The sequence below is a fragment of the Rutidosis leptorrhynchoides genome, chromosome 4 (assembly GCF_046630445.1).
Source record: "Rutidosis leptorrhynchoides isolate AG116_Rl617_1_P2 chromosome 4, CSIRO_AGI_Rlap_v1, whole genome shotgun sequence".
Lineage (NCBI taxonomy): Eukaryota > Viridiplantae > Streptophyta > Magnoliopsida > Asterales > Asteraceae > Rutidosis > Rutidosis leptorrhynchoides.
The window spans coordinates 543,970,012-543,995,314 of record NC_092336.1 but is presented as its reverse complement, the minus strand read 5'-3'; the positions used below and the strand labels follow the sequence as shown (position 1 = coordinate 543,995,314).

Below are 25,303 nucleotides of genomic sequence, written 5' to 3'. Positions count from 1 at the left end.
TATACATTTTAACTGAGTCGTTAAGTCATCGTTAGTCGTTACATGTAAGTGTTGTTTTGAAACCTTTAGGTTAACGATCTTGTTAAATGTTGTTAACCCATTGTTTATTATATCTAAAGAGATGTTAAATTATTACATTATCATGATATTATGATGTATTAATATATCTTAATATGATATATATACAATTAAATGTCTTTACAACGATAATCGTTACATATATGCCTCGTTTCGAAATCCTTAAGTTAGTAGTCTTGTTTTTACATATGTAGTTCATTGTTAATATACTTAATGATATGTTTACTTATCATAATACCATGTTAACTATATATATATACATATATATGACATCATATAGTTTTTACAAGTTTTAACGTTCGTGAATCACCGGTCAACTTGGGTGGTCAATTGTCTATATGAAACCTATTTCAATTAATCAAGTCTTAAAAAGTTTGATTGCTTAACATGTTGGAAACACTTAATCATATAAATAAAAATTTCATTTAATATATATAAACATGGAAAAGTTCGGGTCACTACAGTACCTACCCGTTAAATAAATTTCATCCCGAAATTTTAAGCAGTTGGAGGTGTTGACGTATCTTTTGGAAATAAGTGCGGGTATTTCTTCTTCATCTGATCTTCTCGTTCCTAGGTGAACTCGGGTCCTCTACGAGCATTCCGTCAAACCTTAACAATTGGTATCTTGTTTTGCTTAAGTCTTTTAACCTCACGGTCCATTATTTCGACGGGTTCTTCGATGAATTGAAGTTTTTAGTTGATTTGGATTTCGTCTAACGGAATAGTGAGATCTTCTTTAGCAAAATATTTCTTCAAATTCGAGACGTGAAAAGTGTTATGTACAGCCGTGAGTTGTTGAGGTAACTTAAGTCGGTAAGCTACTGGTCCGACACGATCAATAATCTTGAATGGTCCAATATACCTTGGATTTAATTTCCCTCTTTTACCAAATCGAACAACGCCTTTCCAAGGTGCAACTTTAAGCATGACCATCTGAAATGTCCCGTTCTTATTGATTAAAAACGTTCCATATTAATTGATTTCGTTGCGAGGTTTTGACCTCTATATGAGACGTTTTTCAAAGACTGCATTCATTTTTAAAACAAACCATAACCTTTATTTCATAAATAAAGGTTTAAAAAGCTTTACGTAGATTATCAAATAATGATAATCTAAAATATCCTGTTTACACACGACCATTACATAATGGTTTACAATACAAATATGTTACATCGAAATCAGTTTCTTGAATGCAGTTTTTACACAATATCATACAAACATGGACTCCAAATCTTGTCCTTATTTTAGTATGCAACATCGGAAGATCTTAGTATTCACCTGAGAATAAACATGCTTTAAACGTCAACAAAAATGTTGGTGAGTTATAGGTTTAACCTATATATATCAAATCGTAACAATAGACCACAAGATTTCATATTTCAATACACATCCCATACATAGAGATAGAAATCATTCATATGGTGAACACCTGGTATCCGACATTAACAAGATGCATATATATAAGAATATTCCCATCATTCCGGGACACCCTTCGGATATGATATAAATTTCAAAGTACTAAAGCATCCGGTACTTTAGATGGGGCTTGTTAGGCCCAATAGATCTATCTTTAGGATTCGCGTCAATTAGGGTGTCTGTTCCCTAATTCTTAGATTACCAGACTTAATAAAAAGGGGCATATTCGATTTCGATAATTCAACCATAGAATGTAGTTTCACGTACTTGTGTCTATTTTGTAAATCATTTATAAAACCTGCATGTATTCTCATCCCAAAAATATTAGATTTTAAAAGTGTGACTATAACTCACTTTCACAGATTTTTACTTCGTCGGGAAGTAGGACTTGGCCACTGGTTGATTCACGAACCTATAACAATATATACACTTATATATCAAAGTATGTTTAAAATATATTTACAACACTTTTAATATATTTTGATGTTTTAAGTTTATTAAGTCAGCTGTCCTCGTTAGTAACCTACAACTAGTTGTCCACAGGTAGATGTACAGAAATAAATCGATAAATATTATCTTGAATCAATCCACGACCCAGTGTATACGTATCTCAGTATTGATCACAACTCAAACTATATATATTTTGGAATCAACCTCAACCCTGTATAGCTAACTCCAACATTCACATATAGAATGTCTATGGTTGTTTCGAAATATATATAGATGTGTCGACATGATAGGTAGAAACATTGTATACGTGTCTATGGTATCTCAAGATTACATAATATACAATACAAGTTGATTAAGTTATGGTTGGAATAGATTTGTTACCAATTTTCACGTAGCTAAAATGAGAAAAATTATCCAAACTTGTTTTACCCATAACTTCTTCATTTTAAATCCGTTTTGAGTGAATCAAATTGCTATGGTTTCATATTGAACTCTATTTTATGAATCTAAACAGAAAATTATAGGTTTATAGTCGGAAAAATAAGTTACAAGTCGTTTTTGAAAAGGTAGTCATTTCAGTCGAAAGAACGACGTCTAGATGACCATTTTAGAAAACATACTTCCACTTTGAGTTTAACCATAATTTTTTGATATAGTTTCATGTTCATAATAAAAATCATTTTCTCAGAATAACAACTTTTAAATCAAAGTTTATCATAGTTTTTAATTAACTAACCCAAAACAGCCCGCGGTGTTACTACGACGGCGTAAATCCGGTTTTACGGTGTTTTTCGTGTTTCCAGGTTTTAAATCATTAAGTTAGCATATCATATAGATATAGAACATGTGTGTAGTTAATTTTAAAAGTCAAGTTAGAAGGATTAACTTTTGTTTGCGAACAAGTTTAGAATTAACTAAACTATGTTCTAGTGATTACAAGTTTTAACCTTCGAATAAGATAGCTTTATATGTATGAATCGAATGATGTTATGAACATCATTACTACCTTAAGTTCCTTGGATAAACCTACTGGAAAAGAGAAAAATGGATCTAGCTTCAACGGATCCTTGGATGGCTCGAAGTTCTTGAAGCAGAATCATGACACGAAAACAAGTTCAAGTAAGATCATCACTTGAAGTAAGATTGTTATAGTTATAGAAATTGAACCAAAGTTTGAATATGATTATTACCTTGTATTAGAATGATAACCTACTGTAAGAAACAAAGATTTCTTGAGGTTGGATGATCACCTTACAAGATTGGAAGTGAGCTAGCAAACTTGAAAGTATTCTTGATTTTATGTAACTAGAACTTGTAGAATTTATGAAGAACACTTAGAACTTGAAGATAGAACTTTAGAGAGATCAATTAGATGAAGAAAATTGAAGAATGAAAGTGTTTGTAGGTGTTTTTGGTCGTTGGTGTATGGATTAGATATAAAGGATATGTAATTTTGTTTTCATGTAAATAAGTCATGAATGATTACTCATATTTTTGTAATTTTATGAGATATTTCATGCTAGTTGCCAAATGATGGTTCCCACATGTATTAGGTGACTCACATGGGCTGCTAAGAGCTGATCATTGGAGTGTATATACCAATAGTACATACATCTAAAAGCTGTGTATTGTACGAGTACGAATACGGGTGCATATGAGTAGAATTGTTGATGAAACTGAACGAGGATGTAATTGTAAGCATTTTTGTTAAGTAGAAGTATTTTGATAAGTGTATTGAAGTCTTTCAAAAGTGTATAAATACATATTAAAACACTACATGTATATACATTTTAACTGAGTCGTTAAGTCATCGTTAGTCGTTACATGTAAGTGTTGTTTTGAAACCTTTAGGTTAACGATCTTGTTAAATGTTGTTAACCCAATGTTTATAATATCAAATGAGATTTTAAATTATTATATTATCATGATATTATCATGTATGAATATCTCTTAATATGATATATATACATTAAATGTCTTTACAACGATAATCGTTACATATATGTCTCGTTTAAAAATCATTAAGTTAGTAGTCTTGTTTTTACATATGTAGTTCATTGTTAATATACTTAATGATATGTTTACTTATCATAGTCTCATGTTAACCATATGTATATCCATATATATATCGTCATGTCATTTTTACAAGTTTTAACGTTCGTGAATCGCCGGTCAACTTGGGTGGTCAATTGTCTATATGAAACATATTTCAATTAATCAAGTCTTAACAAGTTTGATTGCTTAACATGTTGGAAACATTTAATCATGTAAATATCAATCTCAATTAATATATATAAACATGGAAAAGTTCGGGTCACTACACCATCTCTCCAATTTCAAATTCTATATCTTTTCTTTTAATGTCAGAGTAGCTCTTTTGTCGACTTTAGGCGGTTTTCAACCGTTGTTGAATTTGGATGATCTTCTCGGTAATTTCTTGTATTATCTCTGGAACCGTAATCTGTCTATCCCTCACTTCACTCCAACAAATCGGAGACCTGCACTTTCTACCATAAAGTGCTTCAAATGGTGCCATCTCAATGCTTGAATGGTAGCTGTTGTTGTAGAAAAATTCTACTAACGGTAGATGTCGATCCCAACTGTTTCCGAAATCAATAACACATGCTCGTAGCATGTCTTCAAGCGTTTGTATCATCCTTTCGCTCTGCCCATCAGTTTGTGGATGATAGGCAGTACTCATGTCTTGATGAGTTCCTAATGCTTGCTGTAATGTCTGCCAGAATCTTGAAATAAATCTTCCATTCCTATCAGAGATAATAGAGATTGGTATTCCATGTCTGGAGACAACTTCCTTCAAATACAGTCGTGCTAACTTCTCCATCTTGTCATCTTCTCTTATTGGCATGAAGTATGCTGATTTGGTGAGATGATCAACTATTACCCAAATAATATCAAAACCACTTGCAGTCCTTAGCAATTTAGTGATGAAATTCATGGTAATGTTTTCCCATTTCCATTCCGGGATTTCGGGTTGTTGAAGTAGACATGATGGTTTCTGATGCTCAGCTTTGACCTTAGAACACGTCAAACATTCTCCTACGTATTTAGCAACATCGGCTTTCATACCCGGCCACCAAAAATGTTTCTTGAGATCCTTGTACATCTTCCCCATTCCAGGATGTATTGAGTATCTGGTTTTATGAGCTTCTCTAAGTACCATTTCTCTCATATCTCCAAATTTTGGTACCCAAATTCTTTCAACCCTATACCGGGTTCCGTCTTCCCGAATAATAAGATGCTTCTCTGATCCTTTGGGTATTTCATCCTTTAAATTTCCTTCTTTTAAAACTCCTTGTTGCGCCTCCTTTATTTGAGTAGTAAGGTTATTGTGAATCATTATATTCATAGCTTTTACTCGAATGGGTTCTCTGTCCTTTCTGCTCAAGGCGTCGGCTACCACATTTGCCTTCTCCGGGTGGTAACGAATCTCAAAGTCGTAATCATTCAACAATTCAATCCACCTGCGCTGCCTCATGTTCAGTTGTTTCTGATTAAATATGTGTTGAAGACTTTTGTGGTAGGTATATATAATACTTTTGACCCCATATAAGTCGTGCCTCCAAGTCTTTAATGCAAAAACAACCGCCCCTAATTCCAAATCATGTGTCGTATAATTCTTCTCGTGAATCTTCAATTGTCTAGACGCATAAGCAATTACTTTCGTTCTTTGCATTAATACACAACCGAGACCTTGCTTTGAGGCATCACAATATATCACAAAATCATCATTCCCTTTAGTTAATGACAATATAGGTGCCGTACTTAACTTTTTCTTTAACAATTGAAACGCTTTTTCTTGTTCATCTTTCCATTCAAATTTCTTCCCTTTATGCGTTAATGCAGTCAAGGGTTTTGTTATTCTGGAAAAGTCTTGGAAGAACCTTCTGTAGTAACCAGCCAGTCCTAAAAATTGGCGTATATGCTTCGGAGTTTTCGGGGTTTCCCACTTTTCAACGGTTTCAATCTTTGCTGGATCCACCTGAATACCTTCTTTGTTCACTATGTGACTGAGAAATTGAACTTCTTCCAACCAGAATGCACACTTTGAAAACTTAGCGTACAGCTTTTCCTTCCTTAACAACTCTAGCACTTTTCTCAAATGTTCTTCATGATCTTTGTCATTATTTGAGTAAATAAGTATGTCATCGATGAAAACAATGACAAACTTGTCAAGGTATGGTCCACACACTCGGTTTATGAGGTCCATGAACACAGCTGGTGCGTTGGTTAACCCAAACGGCATAACCATAAACTCGTAATGACCGTAACGCGTCCTAAAAGCAGTCTTTGGAATATCATCCTTCTTCACCCGCATTTGATGATACCCATAACGTAAATCAATCTTCGAATAAACCAACGAGCCTTGTAGTTGATCAAATAAGTCATCGATTCTCGGTAGTGGGTAGCGGTTCTTGATGGTAAGTTTGTTCAACTCTCGGTAGTCGATACACAACCTAAATGTACCATCCTTCTTCTTGACAAACAAAACAAGAGCTCCCCATGGTGATGTACTTGGTCGAATGAAACTACGCTCTAAAAGTTCTTGTAACTGACTTTGTAATTCTTTCATTTTACTGGATGCGAGTCTGTATGGAGCACGAGCTATTGGTGCAGCTCCTGGTACAAGATCTATTTGAAAATCAACGGATCGATGTGGGGGTAATCCCAGTAATTCTTTCGAAAATGCATCAGGAAATTCTTTTGCGACGGGAACATCACTGTTATTCTTTTCTTCAGGTTTAACTTCCTTGATGTGTGCTAGAATGATGTAACAACCTTTTCTTATTAGTTTTTGCGCCTTCAAACTACTAATAAAATTTAATTTCGCATTGTTCTTTTCTCCGTACACCATTAAAGGTTTTTCCTTTTCACGCATAATGTGAATCGCATTTTTGTAACAAACGACCTCTGCTCTCACCTTTTTCAACCAGTCCATGCCAATTATTACATCAAAACTCCCTAACTCGACTGGTATTAAATCAATTTTAAACGTTTCATCCCCCAGTTTAATTTCGCTATCCCGACATATATTATCTGCTGAAATTAATTTACCGTTTGCTAATTCGAGTAAAAATTTACTATCCAAAGGCGTGAATGGACAACTTAATTTAGCACAAAAATCTCTACTCAAATAGCTTCTATCCGCACCCGAATCAAAAAAAACATAAGCAGATGTATTGTCAATAAGAAACGTACCCGTAACAAGCTCCGGGTCTTCCTGCGCTTCTGCCGCATTAATATTGAAAACTCTTCCGCGGCCTTGCCCATTCGTATTCCGTTGGTTTGGGCAATTTCTAATAATGTGGCCCGGTTTTCCACATTTATAACAAACTACGTCGGCATTATTTGTTCCGACCTTATTTGTTTCTTTATTTTTGTTATTCTTTGGTCCGTAAATCTCACATTTTGCCGTGCCATGACCACTTCTCTTACACTTGGTGCAAACTGTTGTGCAAAACACATTCGGATGGTACTCTGCACACCTGAAGCATGGTTGTTTCTGTTGTTTGTTGTTATTGAGGTTGTTATTGGGATTGTTATTGTTGTTGAAACGGTTGTTGTAGTTGTTGTTGTTGGGACGTTTGTTGTAGTTATTGTTAGGATTGCGGTTATTGTTGCGATTGTTGTTGCGATTGTGGTTGTAATTGTTATTGTTGTTGTACTGGTGACCCTTGTCACTGTTTTCCTCCCACTTCCTATTGAGTTGTTTCGTGTTGGCTTCTTCGGCCGCCTATTCTTTAATTCTCCCCTCAATCTGATTTATGAGTTTATGAGCCATTCGACTTACTTTCTGTATGGAAGCGGGCTCGTGTGAACTCACATCTTCTTGAATCCTTACTGGTAACCCTTTTACAAATGCGTCGATCTTCTCTTCTTCATCATTGAATGCTCCCGGACACAATAGGCACAACTCTGTGAATCGTCGTTCATATGTGGTAATGTCGAATCCTTGTGTTCGTAACTCTCTAAGTTCTACCTTGAGCTTATTGACTTCGTTTCTAGGACGGTACTGCTCGTTCATCAATTGCTTGAATGCCGACCACGGTAGTGCGTAAGCAGCATTTTGTCCTACGTGTTCAAGATAGGTGTTCCACCACGTTAACGCAATACCTGTGAAGGTATGCATAGCGTACTTAACTTTGTCCTCTTTAGTACACTTACTTATGGCAAACACCGATTCGACCTTCTCGGTCCACCGTTTCAATCTAATTGGTCCTTCGGTTCCATCAAATTCCAAAGGTTTGCAGGCAGTGAATTCTTTGTAGGAGCATCCTACACGATTTCTTGTGGAATTAGTTCCACTGCTAGATCCAGAGTTATTGTTATTTTGCATCGCAGCATGTACTGCGGCTATGTTTGCAGCAAGGAAAACACGGAAGTCTTCCTCGCTCATGTTCAAATTCTGACGAGTCGCCGGTGCCATTTCCTTCAAAAATAGCTCAAAAGAATTGAGTTAATCATATAGAATTTAAGAGTAGTCAATAGTATTTCGTAGCATAATATGAACTTATTTATAAAAGCTTTTTCTTCATATTAGCATTTTATAGTTTTAATTCGGGTAGTACCTACCCGTTAAGTTCATACTTAGTAGCTATTATACAATTCAACTACTACGATTCTATATGAAAAAACTTATTACAATAATATTTCGCGTTCAAACTTTTATACAATATTTTACAAACATACAATACCACTATTATACATATAGGATGAAATATAGCACATAATAACTTGCTACACGGTAGCTATAAAGGTAATTCTAATTAATACGCAAGTTGTTCAGCAAATGCAATAAAGACACGTAATTCATAAGTCCAGAAACAGGTCATGCATTCTGGTTTTACTAAAACGACTTCCCATCCTTGATCTTGTGGAAAGTAACCGTAATGACCATTGACTAGGCAGCATGTTGTAATATCGTCAAAAGGACGAGGGTTTCGTAATGTCCAACAGCCTCGTAGCAATCTAAAAACCTTGTTTCTTACCCCAACTACTGAGTCCGTCACTTGTGGGAATGTTTCATTTAATAGTTGTAATCCGATGTTCTTTTTCTCACTTTGGTGAGAAGCGAACATCACTAACCCGTAATCATAACATGCTTCTTTATGTTGCATGTTAGAAGCTCTTTCTAATTCACAAAATCCTATGTTGAGATATGTTGAGTCAAAATAGGTTCTTAACCCGTAGCGAAAAATTACATTTGGGTTCCCCGCATTTAACGCTTTAAAGAAAACACGGCGTAACTTACGGTCTCCCCAATGTGATATACCCCACCTATCAAAGGAAAGCCTTTTATAAACTAAGACATTTCTGGAAAGTCTTTCAAATGTTTGACAAGTTAATTTCACCATAACTAATTGTGCTGATGAATTCTGACCGACTCTAGACAAGATTTCATCAATCATGTCCTCTGGTAGGTCTTCTAAAATATTCGGTTTTTTACCCTTAACGTCCATTTTGTGTTTTTATACTGTAAAAATAGACGAGGGTTAGATTCATAAAAAGATAATTAACAAACAATACAAGCAATTTTACATTTATCAAAAAAGCACAAGCATAATATATTACATATATTACACAACATGATTACAACTCTTTAATCCGACTCACTCGTTTCTTCTTCTTCGAACTTGGTTCGTTTTGCTAATTTCCTAGGGATATATGATGCTCCCCTAATACGAGCTGTCATTTACCACAATGGTTTAGAAAAACCTGGTGGTTTAGAGGTTCCCGGGTTATTGTTACATTTTAGGAAATACGGACGTTGCCGATACATATAAAGTTCATCGAGGTTGGAATCAGGTTTCTCTATTTTTATACCTTTTCCCTTATTATTTTCTTTTGCTTTATTAAATTGGGTCGAGGTAATTTCTATAACATCATCGGAATCCTCATCGGGATCCGATTCATCGGAAAATTGGTAATCTTCCCAATATTTTGCTTCCTCGGCGGAATCCTCCTCTTCCGGTTCCTCTTTTTCCGGTTCCTCCTCTTCCGGTTCCTCTTCTTCCGGTTCCTCTTCGGGAATTTGTGAATCTTCCCAAAGTATATTCGACTCTTCATTATTATTAGGTGAGTCGATGAGATTTGTACTAGAGGTAGACATCTATCACACAATATCAAACACGTTAAGAGATTAATATATCACATAATATTTACATGTTAATAATATATAGTTTCCAACAAAAAAGTTAAGCAATCGTTTTTTGAAGAAAAACATGGTCGAAGTCCAGACTCACTAATGCATTCTAACAAACTCGGTAAGACACACTAATGCAAAAATTCTGGTTCTCTAAGACCAACGCTCGGATACCAACTGAAATGTCCCGTTCATATTGATTATAAACGTTCCATATTAATTGATTTCGTTGCGAGGTTTTAACCTCTATATGAGACGTTTTTCAAAGACTGCATTCGTTTTTAAAACAAACCATAACCTTTATTTTATCGACAAGGTTAACAAGACACCACTTAGATTATCCAGAAATGATAATCTAACAAATATCACACTTACACACTGCCAATACATATTGGTTTACAAATATTAATATGTTACAATAAAATAAATCTCGAATGCAGTTTTAAATAATATTATACAAGCATGCTGATACCAAATCTTGTCCATATAATAGCATGCAATAGGGGAAGCTCTTAATAATCACCTGAGAATAAACATGCTTTAAACGTCAACAAAAAAATGTTGGTGAGTTATAGGTTTAACCTATATTTATCAAATCGTAATAATAGACCACAAGATTTCATATTTCAATATACATCCCATACATAGAGATAAAAATCATTCATATAGTGAACACCTGGTAACCGACCTAAACAAGATGCATATAGAATATCCCCTATCATTCTGGGACTCCCTTCAGACATGATGAATTCGAAGTACTAAAGCATCCGGTACTTTGGATGGGGCTCGTTGGGCCCAATAGATCTATCTTTAGGATTCGCGTCAATTAGGGTGTCTGTTCCCTAATTCTTAGATTACCAGACTAAAAAGGGGCATATTCGGTTTAATAATCCAGCCATAGAATGTAGTTTCATTTACTTGTGTCAATTTTGTAAAACATTTATAAAACTGCATGTATTCTCATCCCAAAATATTAGATTTTAAAAGTGAGACTATAACTCACTTTCACAGATTTTTACTTCGTCGGGAAGTAAGACTTGGCCACTGGTCGATTCACGAACCTATAACAAATATGTACATATATATCAAAGTATGTTCAAAATATATTTACAACATTTTTAATACGTTTTGCTGTTTTAAGTTTATTAAGTCAGCTGTCCTCGTTAGTAACCTACAACTAGTTGTCCACAGTTAGATGTACAGAAAATAAAGCAATATATATTATCTTGAATCAATCCACGACCTCGTGTATACAAGCCTCAGGCTAGATCACAACTCAAAGTATATATAATATTTTAGAATCAACCTCAACCCTGTATAGCTAACTCCAACATTACTGCATATAGAGTGTCTATGGTTGTTTCGAAATATATATATATATATATATATATATATATATATATGGGTCGATATGATATGTCAAAACATTGTATTCGTGTCTATGGTATCCCAAGATTACATAATATATTAGAATACATGTATAATACAATATGAGTTAGCTATGATATGATTAATATAGATTTGTTACCAATTTTCACGTAGCTACAATAAGAAAAATTATCCAATCTTGTTTTACCCATAACTTCTTCGTTTTAAATCCGTTTTGAGTGTTTCAAGTTGCTATGGTTTCATATTGAACTTAAGTTTATGAATCTAAACAGAAAAAGTATAAGTTTATAGTCAGAAATACAGGTTACAAGTCATTTTTGTAAAGGTAGTCATTTCAGTCGAAAGAACGACGTCTAGATGACCATTTTGAAAAACATACTTCCACTTTGAGTTTAACCATGATTTTTGGATATAGTTTCATGTTCATAAGAAAAATCATTTTCCCAGAAGAACAACTTTTAAATCAAAGTTTATCATAGTTTTTAATTAACTAACCCAAAACAGCCCGCGGTGTTACTACGACGGCGTATATCCGGTTTTACGGTGTTTTTCGTGTTTCCAGGTTTTAAATCATTAAGTTAGCATTTAATATAGATATATAACATGTGTTTAGTTGATTTTAAAAGTCAAGTTAGAAGGATTAACTTTATTTGCGAACAAGTTTAGAATTAACTAAACTATGTTCTAGTGATTACAAGTTTAAATCTTCGAATAAGATAGTTTTATATGTATGAATCGAATGATGTTATGAACATCATTACTACCTTAATTTTAGTAGGTAAACCTACTGGAAATGAGAAAAATAGATCTAGCTTCAAATAATCCTTGGATGGCTTGAAAGTTCTTGAAGCAAAATCATGACACGAAAACAAGTTCAAGTAAGATTTCCACTCGAAATAAGATTGTTATAGTTATAGAAATTGAATCAAAGTTTGAATATGAGTATTACCTTGTATTAGAAAGATATCTTACTGTAAATAAGAAAGATTTCTTGAGGTTGGATGACCACTTTACAAGATTGGAAGTAAGCTAGCAAACTTGGAAGTATTCTTGATTTTATGAAACTAGAACTTATAGAATTTATGAAGAACACTTAGAACTTGAAGATAGAACTTGAGAGAGATCAATTAGATGAAGAAAATTGAAGAATGAAAGTATTTGTAGGTGTTTTTGGTCGTTGGTATATGGATTTGATATAAAGGATGTGTAATTTTGTTTACTTGTAAATAAGTCATGAATGATTACTAATATTTTTGTAATTTTATGAGATATTTCATGCTAGTTGCCAAATGATGGTTCCTACATGTGTTAGGTGACTCGCAAGGGCTGCTAAGAGCTGATCATTAGAGTGTATATACTAATAGTAAATATATTTAGAAGCTGGGTATTGAACGAGTACGAATACGAGTGCATACGAGTAGAATTGTTGATGAAAATGAATGAGGATGTAATTGTAAGCATTTTTGTTAAGTAGAAGTACTTTGATAAGTGTCTTGAATTCTTTCAAAAGTGTATGAATACATATTAAAACACTACATGTATATACATTTTAACTGAGTCATTAAGTCATCGTTAGTCGTTACATGTAAGTGTTGTTTTGAAACCTTTAGGTTAACGATCTTGTTAAATGTTGTTAACCCATTATTTATTATATCTAAAGAGATATTAAATTATTACATTATCATGATATTATGATCTATTAATATATCTTAATATGATATATATATATACAATTAAATGTCGTTACAACGATAATCGTTACATATATGCCTCGTTTCGAAATCCTTAAGTTAGTAGTCTTGTTTTTACATATGTAGTTCATTGTTAATATACTTAATGATATGTTTACTTATCATAATACCATGTTAACTATATATATATATATATATATATATATATATATATATATATATATATATATATATATATATATATATATATATCCATTATATATATATATATATATATATATATATATATATATATATATATATATATATATATATATCCATATATATGACATCATATAGTTTTTACAAGTTTTAACGCTTGTGAATCACCGGTCAACTTGGGTGGTCAATTGTCTATATGAAACCTATTTCAATTAATCAAGTCTTAACAAGTTTGATTGCTTAACATGTTGGAAACACTTAATCATGTAAATAACAATTTCATTTAATATATATAAACATGAAAAAGTTTGGGTCACTACACTCTAATTACTACTCAAATGTGATCAAGCAAGAGAAGATTCTATGATCTTAGAGATATAGAATTTGGTTGTTGTAAACTTACTAATCAAAATCATTAATCTTGTGAGTTTACTTAGTGTAATGTATGTCCTAGTATTGTCTTAGGATCATCATTGCAAAGTGTATAAGTCTTATAACTTCAATTAGTAGAAGCATAGGCTAGCTTAGTGATCTACTTCCTTAAAGGGACTTAGAAAGTTGATTAATCTTATTTGGAGATTAATACTTGTCAAAGGTGAAGACAAGTTGATCTAGGTTAGAGTTGATCTTTCAAAGGGATAGAAAGATTAGGTTTGTTGTCTACCAAAGAAGTTGAAGACTTGTAAATTGGATCTCCACCGGGTTTGGAGAAAAGTGCTTAGTGAAGTAACAAATCCCGATTAGTGTAATCAGGGAGTGGATTAAGGTGGATTAGTTAACATCCACCCGAACCACTATAAATCCTTGTGTCTATATTCTTTACATTACTTCATTTATCATTTTGAACATATACACTACGCACATCAAGTTTGAGTTGAATTGGTTGATCAAAGTTAATTGAATTTGGTGATCAATCGAAAAAGTGTTAAAAATGTATTAAGTAACTATTAACCCCCCCTAGTTACTTACAATTGGTATCAGAGCGGTTGCTCAAATCATTGCTCCATAAACGATTGCGAAAGCATCAAAATTCGTTTTGTGCAAAAACTTGAGTCAACGATTCTCAGATCAACTCAAACTATGGAATACTTGGAAGAATTGGTGAAAGAAGCATCAATCTTTGATAAGATGAATATTGATGTGTGGAAATTAATATTTGAGTCTTATCTCAAATCCAAGGATTACTACTTGTAGAGAATAATCAAAGTAGGAGACTTTGTACTACAAGCTAGTTCAAGACTAGTGAAGTCAACATTTCAAAACAATGATGTTTTGAAATAATTTGATGCAATTTCACTACTTCATGAAATTCTTCCTTATAAAGAAAGATTAAAGATAATTTCATGTGAAAGTGCAAAAGAATGTTGGGATTCACTATGTTCACAAGAAGAAGAAAACTCTATGAGTTTAAAGGGTAAAGGAATAGAGAGAGATTTGGAAAAGGTTGATGATTCTCAAGCAAAAGGGTTGAATGGAAATGAAGACTTTTGCCTCATGAGTTCTTGGAATGATTTAGATCAAGATGGTCAAAGTGAAGAAGAGGTTGAATCTCCATTCAAAGAAGATGATGTCTCAAGCATGGATTGCAATGAGGTACATGTATTTTATCCTTCTAATTATGAAGAATTGTTAGATGATTACAAGAATATTAAATTTGTGTATGATAGTAGTCGTGACAAAGTAAAATTTTTAGATAAAGAATTACACAATGTTAGACAACTTAACAAAACCTTAATTGATGAAAACAACGCCTTGAAAAGAAAATTTGAAAGTATGATTATTTGTGATTCATCAAGAGGTAAACGTGAAATGAATATATGTCACGACTCTAGCAAACACAAATCTTGTAATCAAAGTCCATTGTCTATTATTAGGAAAATTGAGAATATAGGAAAAATAGACCAAGCTAGCAATTTCTATGGTAGGTATAAGTCAAGGATTGGGTAATCTTAAAATCAATCAAAATCAATGATCAAAATGCTAATGAGAATAACCTTCTCAAAAAGACTTTATATTAATGAAAGGTTTTTCTTACAAATGCAAAATTGTTTTTGAAAAATGATTTTAAAAGGTTAGTGGAGGAAGCTCACTTGCTTTAGGATTGTATGTTTATGTAAAACTATGTATTGCATGTTAAATACAAGATTGATGCGTTTTGTGTATACTATGTGAATGATTGAATATGAATATATATATATATATATATATATATATATATATATATATATATATATATATATATATATATATATATATAGTATATTACGTGTCATTGATGATTAAACATCGGGAGGATGTAATCATTCAATGTTAGGAAAAGAAAACTTCTCCTCAAGTTTTCTATAGAACCTAAGAATCGTCAAAACGCGTTCAAAGAAAGAAGAAGTGAAGAAAAAAGTGATCAGAAGGATCCACGGCAGCACCACGGCTGACCGTATACCTGACTGCAAATTCCTGTCCTGTATGTGTAAAAATTCCTGCACAGCTAACACCACGGTCGACCGTGCTTCGACCGTGCGTGGTCTGATTCTGTTTTAAATTAAATTAAACCCTCACTTTTACTTCTTTCTAACTCACTTCAAAACACACACACCTAGACACGACTGAGGAGATCGACCGCACGAAGAAGAATGCTCATTCCTTCAATCTCAATTCCTACTTTCGGTATGATTAATCCTTGCTTTCTTAGCATTCAATTGTGTTTGTATGATGAATTAGGGTTATGAAGAAACCCTAACTAGAATGAGTCAAAATTTAAATTGATGCAAACAATCAAAATTGTTCTTGAAGAACAACTTGGAAACGATTGTAGTAGTACCTATCTATGCGTTAATTTAATAATGAATAATTATAGGGTTCATTATACATCTAGGTTAGATTTTCATAGAAGCATTGTTCATATGATATAAATGACATTGTTGCAAATTGAGTGTAATAATGTTGAATGTCAAAACATGTGTTGATGATGATCTCAAAAGTCTAGAACACATATGAACTTTGTGAAAATCTCAATCTAGTTGCAAACTCATTAATACTAATAAAGAGTGAAAATGTGATGAATATTAACATCAAAACATCTAAGTATTGATGATAATTAAAGTTTGCAAAACTTGTTGCCTACAATTGAATTATACACCTTGAACTAATCTGAAGTATCATCGTGTAGAAAATGGCAAGAGGAAAGGGAAAGAGCAGTGAACCAAGAAGAAAGGACTCATACGATCCACCGTCAGATCCTACAGAGAGAATTAAGTACAACATTGGGTTTCTCTCTAGACGTCCTATCACTGAAGGAAGAAAAGTTGCCCACGATCAAATGCCAGAGCTTGTGAGGCAATTCAAAACTCTTTAATGGGAAGCATTTCTTACTCTTGATGGTCCCATTTATCCATCTCTCATTCGCGAATTTTATGCAAATTTCAATTTTGTGAACAATGAAGTCTCCTTCAGTCATCAAGGCACCAATTACCACTACTCACTTGTGGATTTCGGGCGCATTCTCCAAGTTACAACAGATGGTGAAGAATTCTTCAGTTCTCATCATGGACTGGCATATCTTTCGAATTTTATCTCCAACAAAATGGCATTGATAGAAACACTGTGCAAAGACAGTTCTCCTCGCGCTGAAATTGAGAGGTCTGGAGTACTGGGAAGACATCTCTCTCCTGAGTATGAAGTTTGGAACAAAGTTATTGACTACAACATCTACTGCAGTTCAGGTTATCACTCAAACATTCATGCTACTCAATTTTCTCTCTTGTGGTGTTTAGAAAATGGAATCAAAGTAAATATTGCCTATTTGATGGCAACCAGAATAAGTGGACTCATCACCGAAACAACTCGAGGATTGCCTTATGGAATTCATCTAAACAAACTATTTAGGCATCTCAACATCACAAGTGATGACTCTCTTCCACTCACTCATCAACCAATCCTACCACCAAAAACAACAGGAGGATCAACCTCCAAGCGAAGAAGAACTACCAATGAGGCAGGAACGAGCAGAGGAGCTATTGAGATATCAGATAGTGAAAATGAAGAAGGAAATGAATCGGTGAGGGATCTTGGGGTCAATGCCAAGATGGATAAGATCTATCAAACTCAAATCAAAAATCTGGAGAAGGAATCAAAGGTGAAGAAATTACTAAAAAGAGTGATCAGAAGCTTGACCTGCAGGTCAGGAAATGAGGAAGATGATGATTCGAGTGAATAATTCTAAAAAATTCTCATGAAAACATTCTATGGTTGAATGGTTGAATGTTTAAGACAACAATGTTTGGAAAACTTTAATATGTATGTTTAATAAGTATTTGTGTGTGCTTACTACATGTATTTAATTAAAAGTCCAAGCATGTCATATTTATACATGGCTGAACTACGGTCGACCGTGAATCTAACTGTGTGTGTCCTGTACTAACGAGTTTAATTTTTTCTAAAACTGTTACTCCACGGCTTATCTCACGGACGACCGCAGCTCTACCGCAAGATAAGCCATACATAAACTGACGAACCATTTTGTCTTGTTATGCCCAATAACTTTTCTCAAGTGAGAATTGACTTGTCAATCAAAAGACTTTACTCATTTAACCTACCCCTCTTGTGAAAAAGTAAAGTGATACCTAGTAGGCCTCTATAAAAACTAGTACATTCAACTAAACTCATACCCACCATCACAATCCCTAAAAACCCGCAATCAAATTATGAGACAAATTGTAGAAGGAAGAGAAGTGTCAAGTCATCAACTCTCAACTTATTCGCTGGCCAACTTCTCTAGTGTGATTTGGAATGTCTTTCTCAATCTTTGAGGACCTCTATATCCTCTTCATGTGAATGAATTCTATGCAAACTTCCAATTCCACGATGATATGAAGATATCAGTCACTCTCTATGGCAAAAACTATTCCTTGACACTTGAAGAATTTGGAAACATCATGCATGTTCCAAATAACAGAATCAAATTCTTTCTTAACCCAAACTCATTTGATGAGTTTCCAGAATGGTTAGAAAAAGAATGTGTTCTTGAAACACTGAGTGAAGGACCACTCAAATTTGAGTCCGTCAACAAGGAGGGTTTCTTAGTGCATCACCTTGCTTCAACATATGATCTATGGCAACAGATCATCTCCATAAATGTATACGAAAAAGGTGAAATACTCTGGAGAATGAATGCAAATGAGGTTACTCTCTTGTGGTGTCTCATACACTCATTTAAGGTAAACATTGCATTTCTTATGTCATCAAGAATGCAACAGGCAGCTCAAGAACCCTACTTGAAACTACCTTATGGCCTTCATTTAACTAAACTTTTTGCTCATCTCAAATTAACAACTTCTTATCACTATGATGCTCAAGTTTCGTCATACCCGATATGTAGAGCATCAACTAGACCATTTGCTGAACCTTCTCTTGATAATCCTCTAAACTTCAGTCTTCTCTCGACCACATGACAAAACAGTGTCATCCATGGAAATATTCTGAAAATCGGACGACATCTGAACAGACTTGAAGGAATCATAAGAGACACTCATCACTACATTTACCGCAAGACATAGGTCCAGGCAATTTGAAGAATGTCTACCTATACCATGCTTTTATGTGCTCTTTGTTGTGATTTCCATGCATATTTTCAAATATGCATCACTGTGTTTTGTGCTTACTTTGAATAAAATGTGTGCTTATTATATTTTAATATATGTTTTCCAACGTGCACAATTTAAGGGGGAGCTTTGCTCTAAGGGAGAGCTTAGTTCTAGGGGGAGCTAACCTTTTTGCTTCGACAAAAGGGGGAGAAAGATGGATACAAGTGATTGTTAACACTTGCGTATTTATAGCAAAATGTCCCTCATCACTTGTAGAGAATGTTGGTTGAATGTTGGTTAATAAACTAAACGACAAACTTAAGTATGATGATTAACCAAAGAATATGTATTGATGATAATACATACATATGCATAAGTGAGGACTGACATCTTAACATAAAACGCGCAAGGTCACTAATCCATACTTTATCTTGCAAACGACCAAGTCAAACATAGGTTAAAGAATGAAATTAAAAGTTCAGCTAAACACACGGTCGAGGTACGGTCGACCGCATAGTCAACTGTGAAACCCCAAACTGAATTGCAACGCAGATTTATGAAAACAAGTTGCACGGTTGCCACCACGGTCAACCGCAGTGCGACCACAGTTTTCTCTGTTACCGATTTTGACCAAATAAAGTTTGATTAGTTCCCGACATCTATAATTCATGAAACCTTTCTCAACATGCTTAGAATAGATGCCCTCTCCATACTCAATTGATTTTTGGTCATAAAAACACTAATTGTGGTTAATTACGCCTAATGACATCTTAATGACAGATTAACCAAAATTAGGCATAACACATAAGTGTTAATCAACAACTTGTGATCTTAATTCTTATCTAGATTTCCTTAGTATGATCATCAAGTACCAACACACTTAAGCCAATGTCACTAGAACAATAATTGCTATTAGAAATGACTTAGTGATTAATTAAGGCCAAATGAGGAACAATGATCTCAAGGTTAACTAGTAATGACTTGTAATCCTAAAATACACTTATATTCATTTAGGATGGTCACCAAGTCCCAACTAGAGATTGCTCTTCCCTTGTGCATGTGTTGGACATTAATGTGCGCTTACACATTAATCAAGCAATATGTTATATTGCAATTAAACTTGTTAAAAGCTTGAATTATAAGTTGTGCAACTATCTATATGATTGATCCTAGAATAACTATCTCTTGCTATGTGTGAGTATTACTTGCTACTTGACAATATGCTTAATACTCAAAAACTTGTCAACTTGATTAATATGTTTGCTATGTGCTCACTAGTTAGGATTCAAGTAACTAACCTACTCCAATATATTAAGTGTAAAATGGTTCACAATGAAAGTATAGTTAATTGTCTATTTAGTCTAGTCTAAGTAACTAAGTGTGATTGCTTATTCAAGAATGACTTAACTTTAATGTCTCTACATACTTCATGATTATCTTATAGAGACATCACTCAATTAATCTCTACCTAAACTTAAAAAGAACATGACTTGTGATTAATTGAAACTAGGAAGCTAATGACATAGTGACTAGTCTTTAGAATTGAAGCAAAGGCATTAATGTGACTAAATAAGTCTTGACCAAACTAAGATTTCCCAAAATATCAATCAAGACACTTCTCCAAGAATGTTGGGTTTGCCACTTTTGGAATGTTAAGTCACTTTCATGCAATAAGACCAAATCTTACACACTTAATGCATATAGTACTTGTATAGGATGTTTGGTTTCTTTTACAGGTGCTAGAAGGAGTAAAGGCGCCAAAATGTGGTGTTCAAATTTGAGTCAAACGGCTATACAACAGATACCAAATTTGGACTGGAGCAAGCACGGTCGCACCACGATCGACCGTGCAGGCAACCGTATGTCAACGGCTATTTTTTGAATCCCACTATAAAAGGCAAAAATTAAAGAGCATTTAAAGCTGACCCTCTTGCATATTTCAAAGGCTTATTTCCAGAGATCACAAGGGCTCTAAATACTATTCAAATATGATCAAGCAAGAGAAGATTCTATGATCTTAGAGATATAGAATTTGGTTGTTGTAAACTTACTAATCAAAATCATTAATTTTGTGAGTTTACTTAGGGTAATGTATGTCCTAGTATTGTCTTAGGATCATCATTGTAAAGTGTATAAGTCTTGTAACTTCAATTAGTAGAAGCATAGGCTAGCTTAGTGATCTACTTCCTTAAAGGGACTTAGGAAGTTGATTAATCTTATTTAGAGATTAATACTTGTCCAAGTTGAAGACAAGTTGATCTAGGTTAGAGTTGATCTTTCAAAGGGATAGAAAGATTAGGTTTGTTGTCTACCAAAGAAGTTGAAGACTTGTAAATCGGATCTCCACCGGATTTGGTGAAAAGTGCTTAGTGAAGCAACAAATCCCGATTAGTGTAACCGGGGAGTGGATTAAGGTGGATTAGTTAACATCCACTCGAACCACTATAAATCCTTGTGTCTATGTTCTTTACATTACTTCATTTATCATTTTGAACATATACACTACACACATCAAGTTTGAGTTGAATTGGTTGATCAAAGTTAACTGAATTTGGAGATCAATCAAAAAAGTGTTAAAAATGTATTAAGTAACTTCCCCCCCCCCCCCTCTAGTTACTTATAGGCGCCAATTGGAAGACCAAGATAACTAAAAGGGAAACAACCTTCTTTACATTCGAACCAAGTGGCAATGTTTAAAAGTTCAATGCTGAAGGTACCAATGCCATAAACGTAACTTTTGTTTAAGTTAATTTTAAGACCCGACAGTTCTTCAAAATATTTGAGTATTTTAAGGATATTTCTAACTTCACTTTTATTCCATTTACCAAAAATGATGGTGTCATCAGCGTATTGTAGATGAGACACCGTAACCTTATCACAATCTACCTCAACACCATTTATAAGTTTTTTATGAGTCGCGACTTTTAGGAGATGATTAAGACCTTCTCCCGTAAGGATGAAAAGGAAGGGGGGAAAGAGGGTCACCTTGTCTTACACCTCTTTTGGGGGAAAATTGACCCGTGGGTGATCCGTTTATTAAAATCGAGATTGGGGTTGAATTAAGGCAAGAGTTGATCCATTTTACCCATTTAGACCCGAGCCCCATAGATTTCATTATGTAACTAAGAAAATCCCAATCTAGGCAATCAAAAGCTTTTTTCAAAATCCACTTTAAATATAAAACTTTTTTGATTCCTAGATTTGAGATCGTCTAAAGTTTCAAGTGCAATAAGGACGCCATCTAAAATATATCTATTAGAAATGAAGGCACTTTGTTCATCACCTATTAGCCTCAGTATGTATTTCTGATTCGGTTAGCAAGAATTTTTAAAAGAATTTTGTAATAGCTACCGATGAGGCTAATAGGTCGATATTTAGAAAAATTAAGAGGGTCTTTTACCTTCGGAATAAGGGTGATGAAGGATGTATTGCAGCCATTCGAGATATCTCCTGTTTCCCAAAACTAATTTATCGCATTTAAAACATCCGCTTTGATGATCTCCCAGAATTTTATGTAGAACATAATGTTAAAGCCGTCTGAGCCAGGTGCTTTATTTTTTCCACACCCTTTGATTGCTCGGGTTTCTAAATCTGAGGCCATTCGATCTTCCAGTTTCGAGCCATCCCAATTATTTAACATCCAAGACTCGGCTTTGTTTTTCTCGAAAAGGCCCTGAAAAAAATTGAAAGCTTCAGTTTTTATTTTTGAAGGGTTAGAAGTCCATACCCCTGCGTTGTTTACACCATGTATGTTGTTTTTTTGATTTCTTCAACATATATATGAATGAAAAAATCTGCTATTTTCGTCTCCTTCGAGTGCCCACTTATATCTAGCCTTTTGTTTGAGCATCTCGACTTGTGTTTTTTCCTTTTATAAAAGCAGTTCTCAGTCAGCCATCCATTTATTATGTTGAGCTTCGCTAAGTTCAGAGGTCTCGGCTTTCTTTTCCCATTCATTTACAACCGTTGTTAATTCCTCGATTTCGATTCCTAGTTTGCCATGTGAGGTGGAATACCATTTCTCGAGTTCTTGTTTAACCAATTTTAGTTTGTCATGAAATATGCAGTCTGGTCTGTAACTTTTGACTTTTGTATTCCATGCTACTTTTATGATATCATAGGACTCTTTATGTTTCAACCATTCATCGAAGACTTTTACCGGTTTGGGTCCAAAATCAACGTCACCGTCTTTTAAAATTAACGGACAGTGGTCTGTATGCTTCTTGTCTATGATCGTGACATTGGCACTTGGCCAATTTTCAATAAAATTCTCCGAAACGAGGAAACGATCAAGCTTACTAAATTTTTGGCTATCGTCGCTGATACGAGTGTAGGTTCTTCCGCCTAACGGCAAATCAAGTAAAGCATTATCCTTAATGAACTCATTGAAATATTTAGCATTTCTCTCGCAAAATTCTGTGTTCTTTCTTTCGGTGAAAAATCGAACTTCGTTGAAATCCCCAAGTAAAACCCACATTGCATTATTATACTTCAATAACTCGGAAAGGTCAAACCACATTTTCTTTTTAGCAATCTCAGTTTGTGGTCCGTATATGTTCACCAAAATGAGCTCAGTACCTACATCTTTCCAAAGTCCTTTTATCGCAATAAAGGAGTCCTTTTCAATAACACAGTTAGCAGTAAAAATATTAGGGTCCCAGACCGTTAGAATCCCGCCCAAATTACCTATTTCTTTTTTAAAGGCATACATGTAATCACAGCTACCCCAAATCTTTTCTATCCATTGTTTCGAGATTTTTTCCGCTTTTGTTTCTTGAAGTGCAATTATATTAGGTTTTTGTTGAAAACAAATTTTTTAAAACCAATTAAATTTCTTTTTGTCATCAATACCCAGCCCTCTAATGTTTAATGTCATAAGCTTCATTTTGGAAAAAGATATTTGAAACGAAGTAAAACACGAAGGTTAAAAGGAGATAGAACCTTTATACGTTTGCACTAGCTTTTTTCCTGCTGAGTCCAAGTATTCCACCTATCTCCTCGCAGTTTAGAGACATTTCGGACAGGTTCTTGCTTATGTGTTGGGTGGAAGAAGAGTTTGATTTGGACCTTAATTAGATTGATAATTGGTCTTTTCTTTTTTCCTTTCCTTGCTAGGGCTTTGGCATTCAGAATTTTTGAGGAAGAATTCCACTTTCTAATGCTTGTCCACGGTGTATCTGTCGAAGAACTGCTAATTGTTTTCCTTTTTTTATTTGGAAACTCCTTTTTTTCTCTCTGCTTCATCTTAGATGGATGAGGCTGGCAGCTACGTTTACCAGGTATCTTAGTATTGAAGATAAAAACCGATGGATCAACTTCAGTATTGGGTTTGTTCGGCTTGGTTGGTGGGCTATTGATACCAGGCTGGAAACACATAATAGCTAAGCCCAAGACATCATTGGTGGATTCTATGTTTTTTGTGGGCTCAACTATTGGTTGTATGGGTTGGTTTAAGTGTTCTTTTGAAGGGTCATGAGTTGGGTTAGTATAGGTGGGCTGTGGGTTTTGGGTTGGGCTATCTGAGACATTTGATGGATCGAGGGTGTCGGGTATGGATCCAATTACAGACTTTGTGATGGATGTTATAATAATTATGTAATACAATTTAATTATAGAAATAACTAAATAATGTTCTAAGTATTAAATAAATGATTTAATAAATACTTATCATAAGTAATCTAATAATAATAATAATTTTTATAACTTAAATATTTTAATAATAATGTAAATTATTATTTTAACATAAGTTTAATTTTTAAAAGATAAGTTTTTATTAAAATGTTGCACGGGTCATAACGTGATGCTCGGGTGTCGGTTTTTAACGAGTCTTATATATATCCTCGTCTAAACAACCATCCCGACACCATGATCAAGTCATGAACACCTAAAAATAGTCACGCTTCCCGAGGTGACATGCTATATATATATATATATATATATATATATATATATATATATATATATATATATATATATAGTTATATATTTTTTTGGAAAGGCAAATTATATATAATGACAAAAATAATGTACAAAGGAGGCGAGGTAGCCGAATTAGCAACACAACACCAAGACACGAAAGAAATACAAACATGCTACACGAGAAACAAAATACACGACAAGAAGAAAAACCACGAAAGAGTAAATACAAAACAAATCACCCCAGATCAATATTCGCGTTCATCACATTTGGGCAATTCGGATGGAGGAGCCACTGATGCCAAGACATAAAGGACTTTCTCGAACGATTTTTCACCCAATCAAAAGGCTTAACTTAAACCTCATTAACAATCTTAGATAAAGCCCAAGCATCATTACGAAAAACTTTAAGGTTTCTA

The 25,303-nt window shown here is 34.0% G+C and overlaps 1 protein-coding gene across 1 annotated transcript; it reads right to left on the bottom strand.

Annotated features, from left to right (window-relative positions):
- Window positions 1-22,854: 22,854 nt before the first annotated feature.
- Window positions 22,855-23,679, bottom strand: LOC139842650 (uncharacterized). Its single transcript, XM_071832767.1, has one exon. It carries the CDS (start codon window positions 23,677-23,679, stop codon window positions 22,855-22,857), a length of 825 nt encoding a protein of 274 aa, XP_071688868.1.
- Window positions 23,680-25,303: the final 1,624 nt, after the last annotated feature.

What these genes read in the sequence shown, in the direction of transcription:
- LOC139842650 (XM_071832767.1), bottom strand. Translation starts at nt 23,679, where the DNA reads ATGTATGCCTTTAAAAAAGAAATAGGTAATTTGGGCGGGATTCTAACG.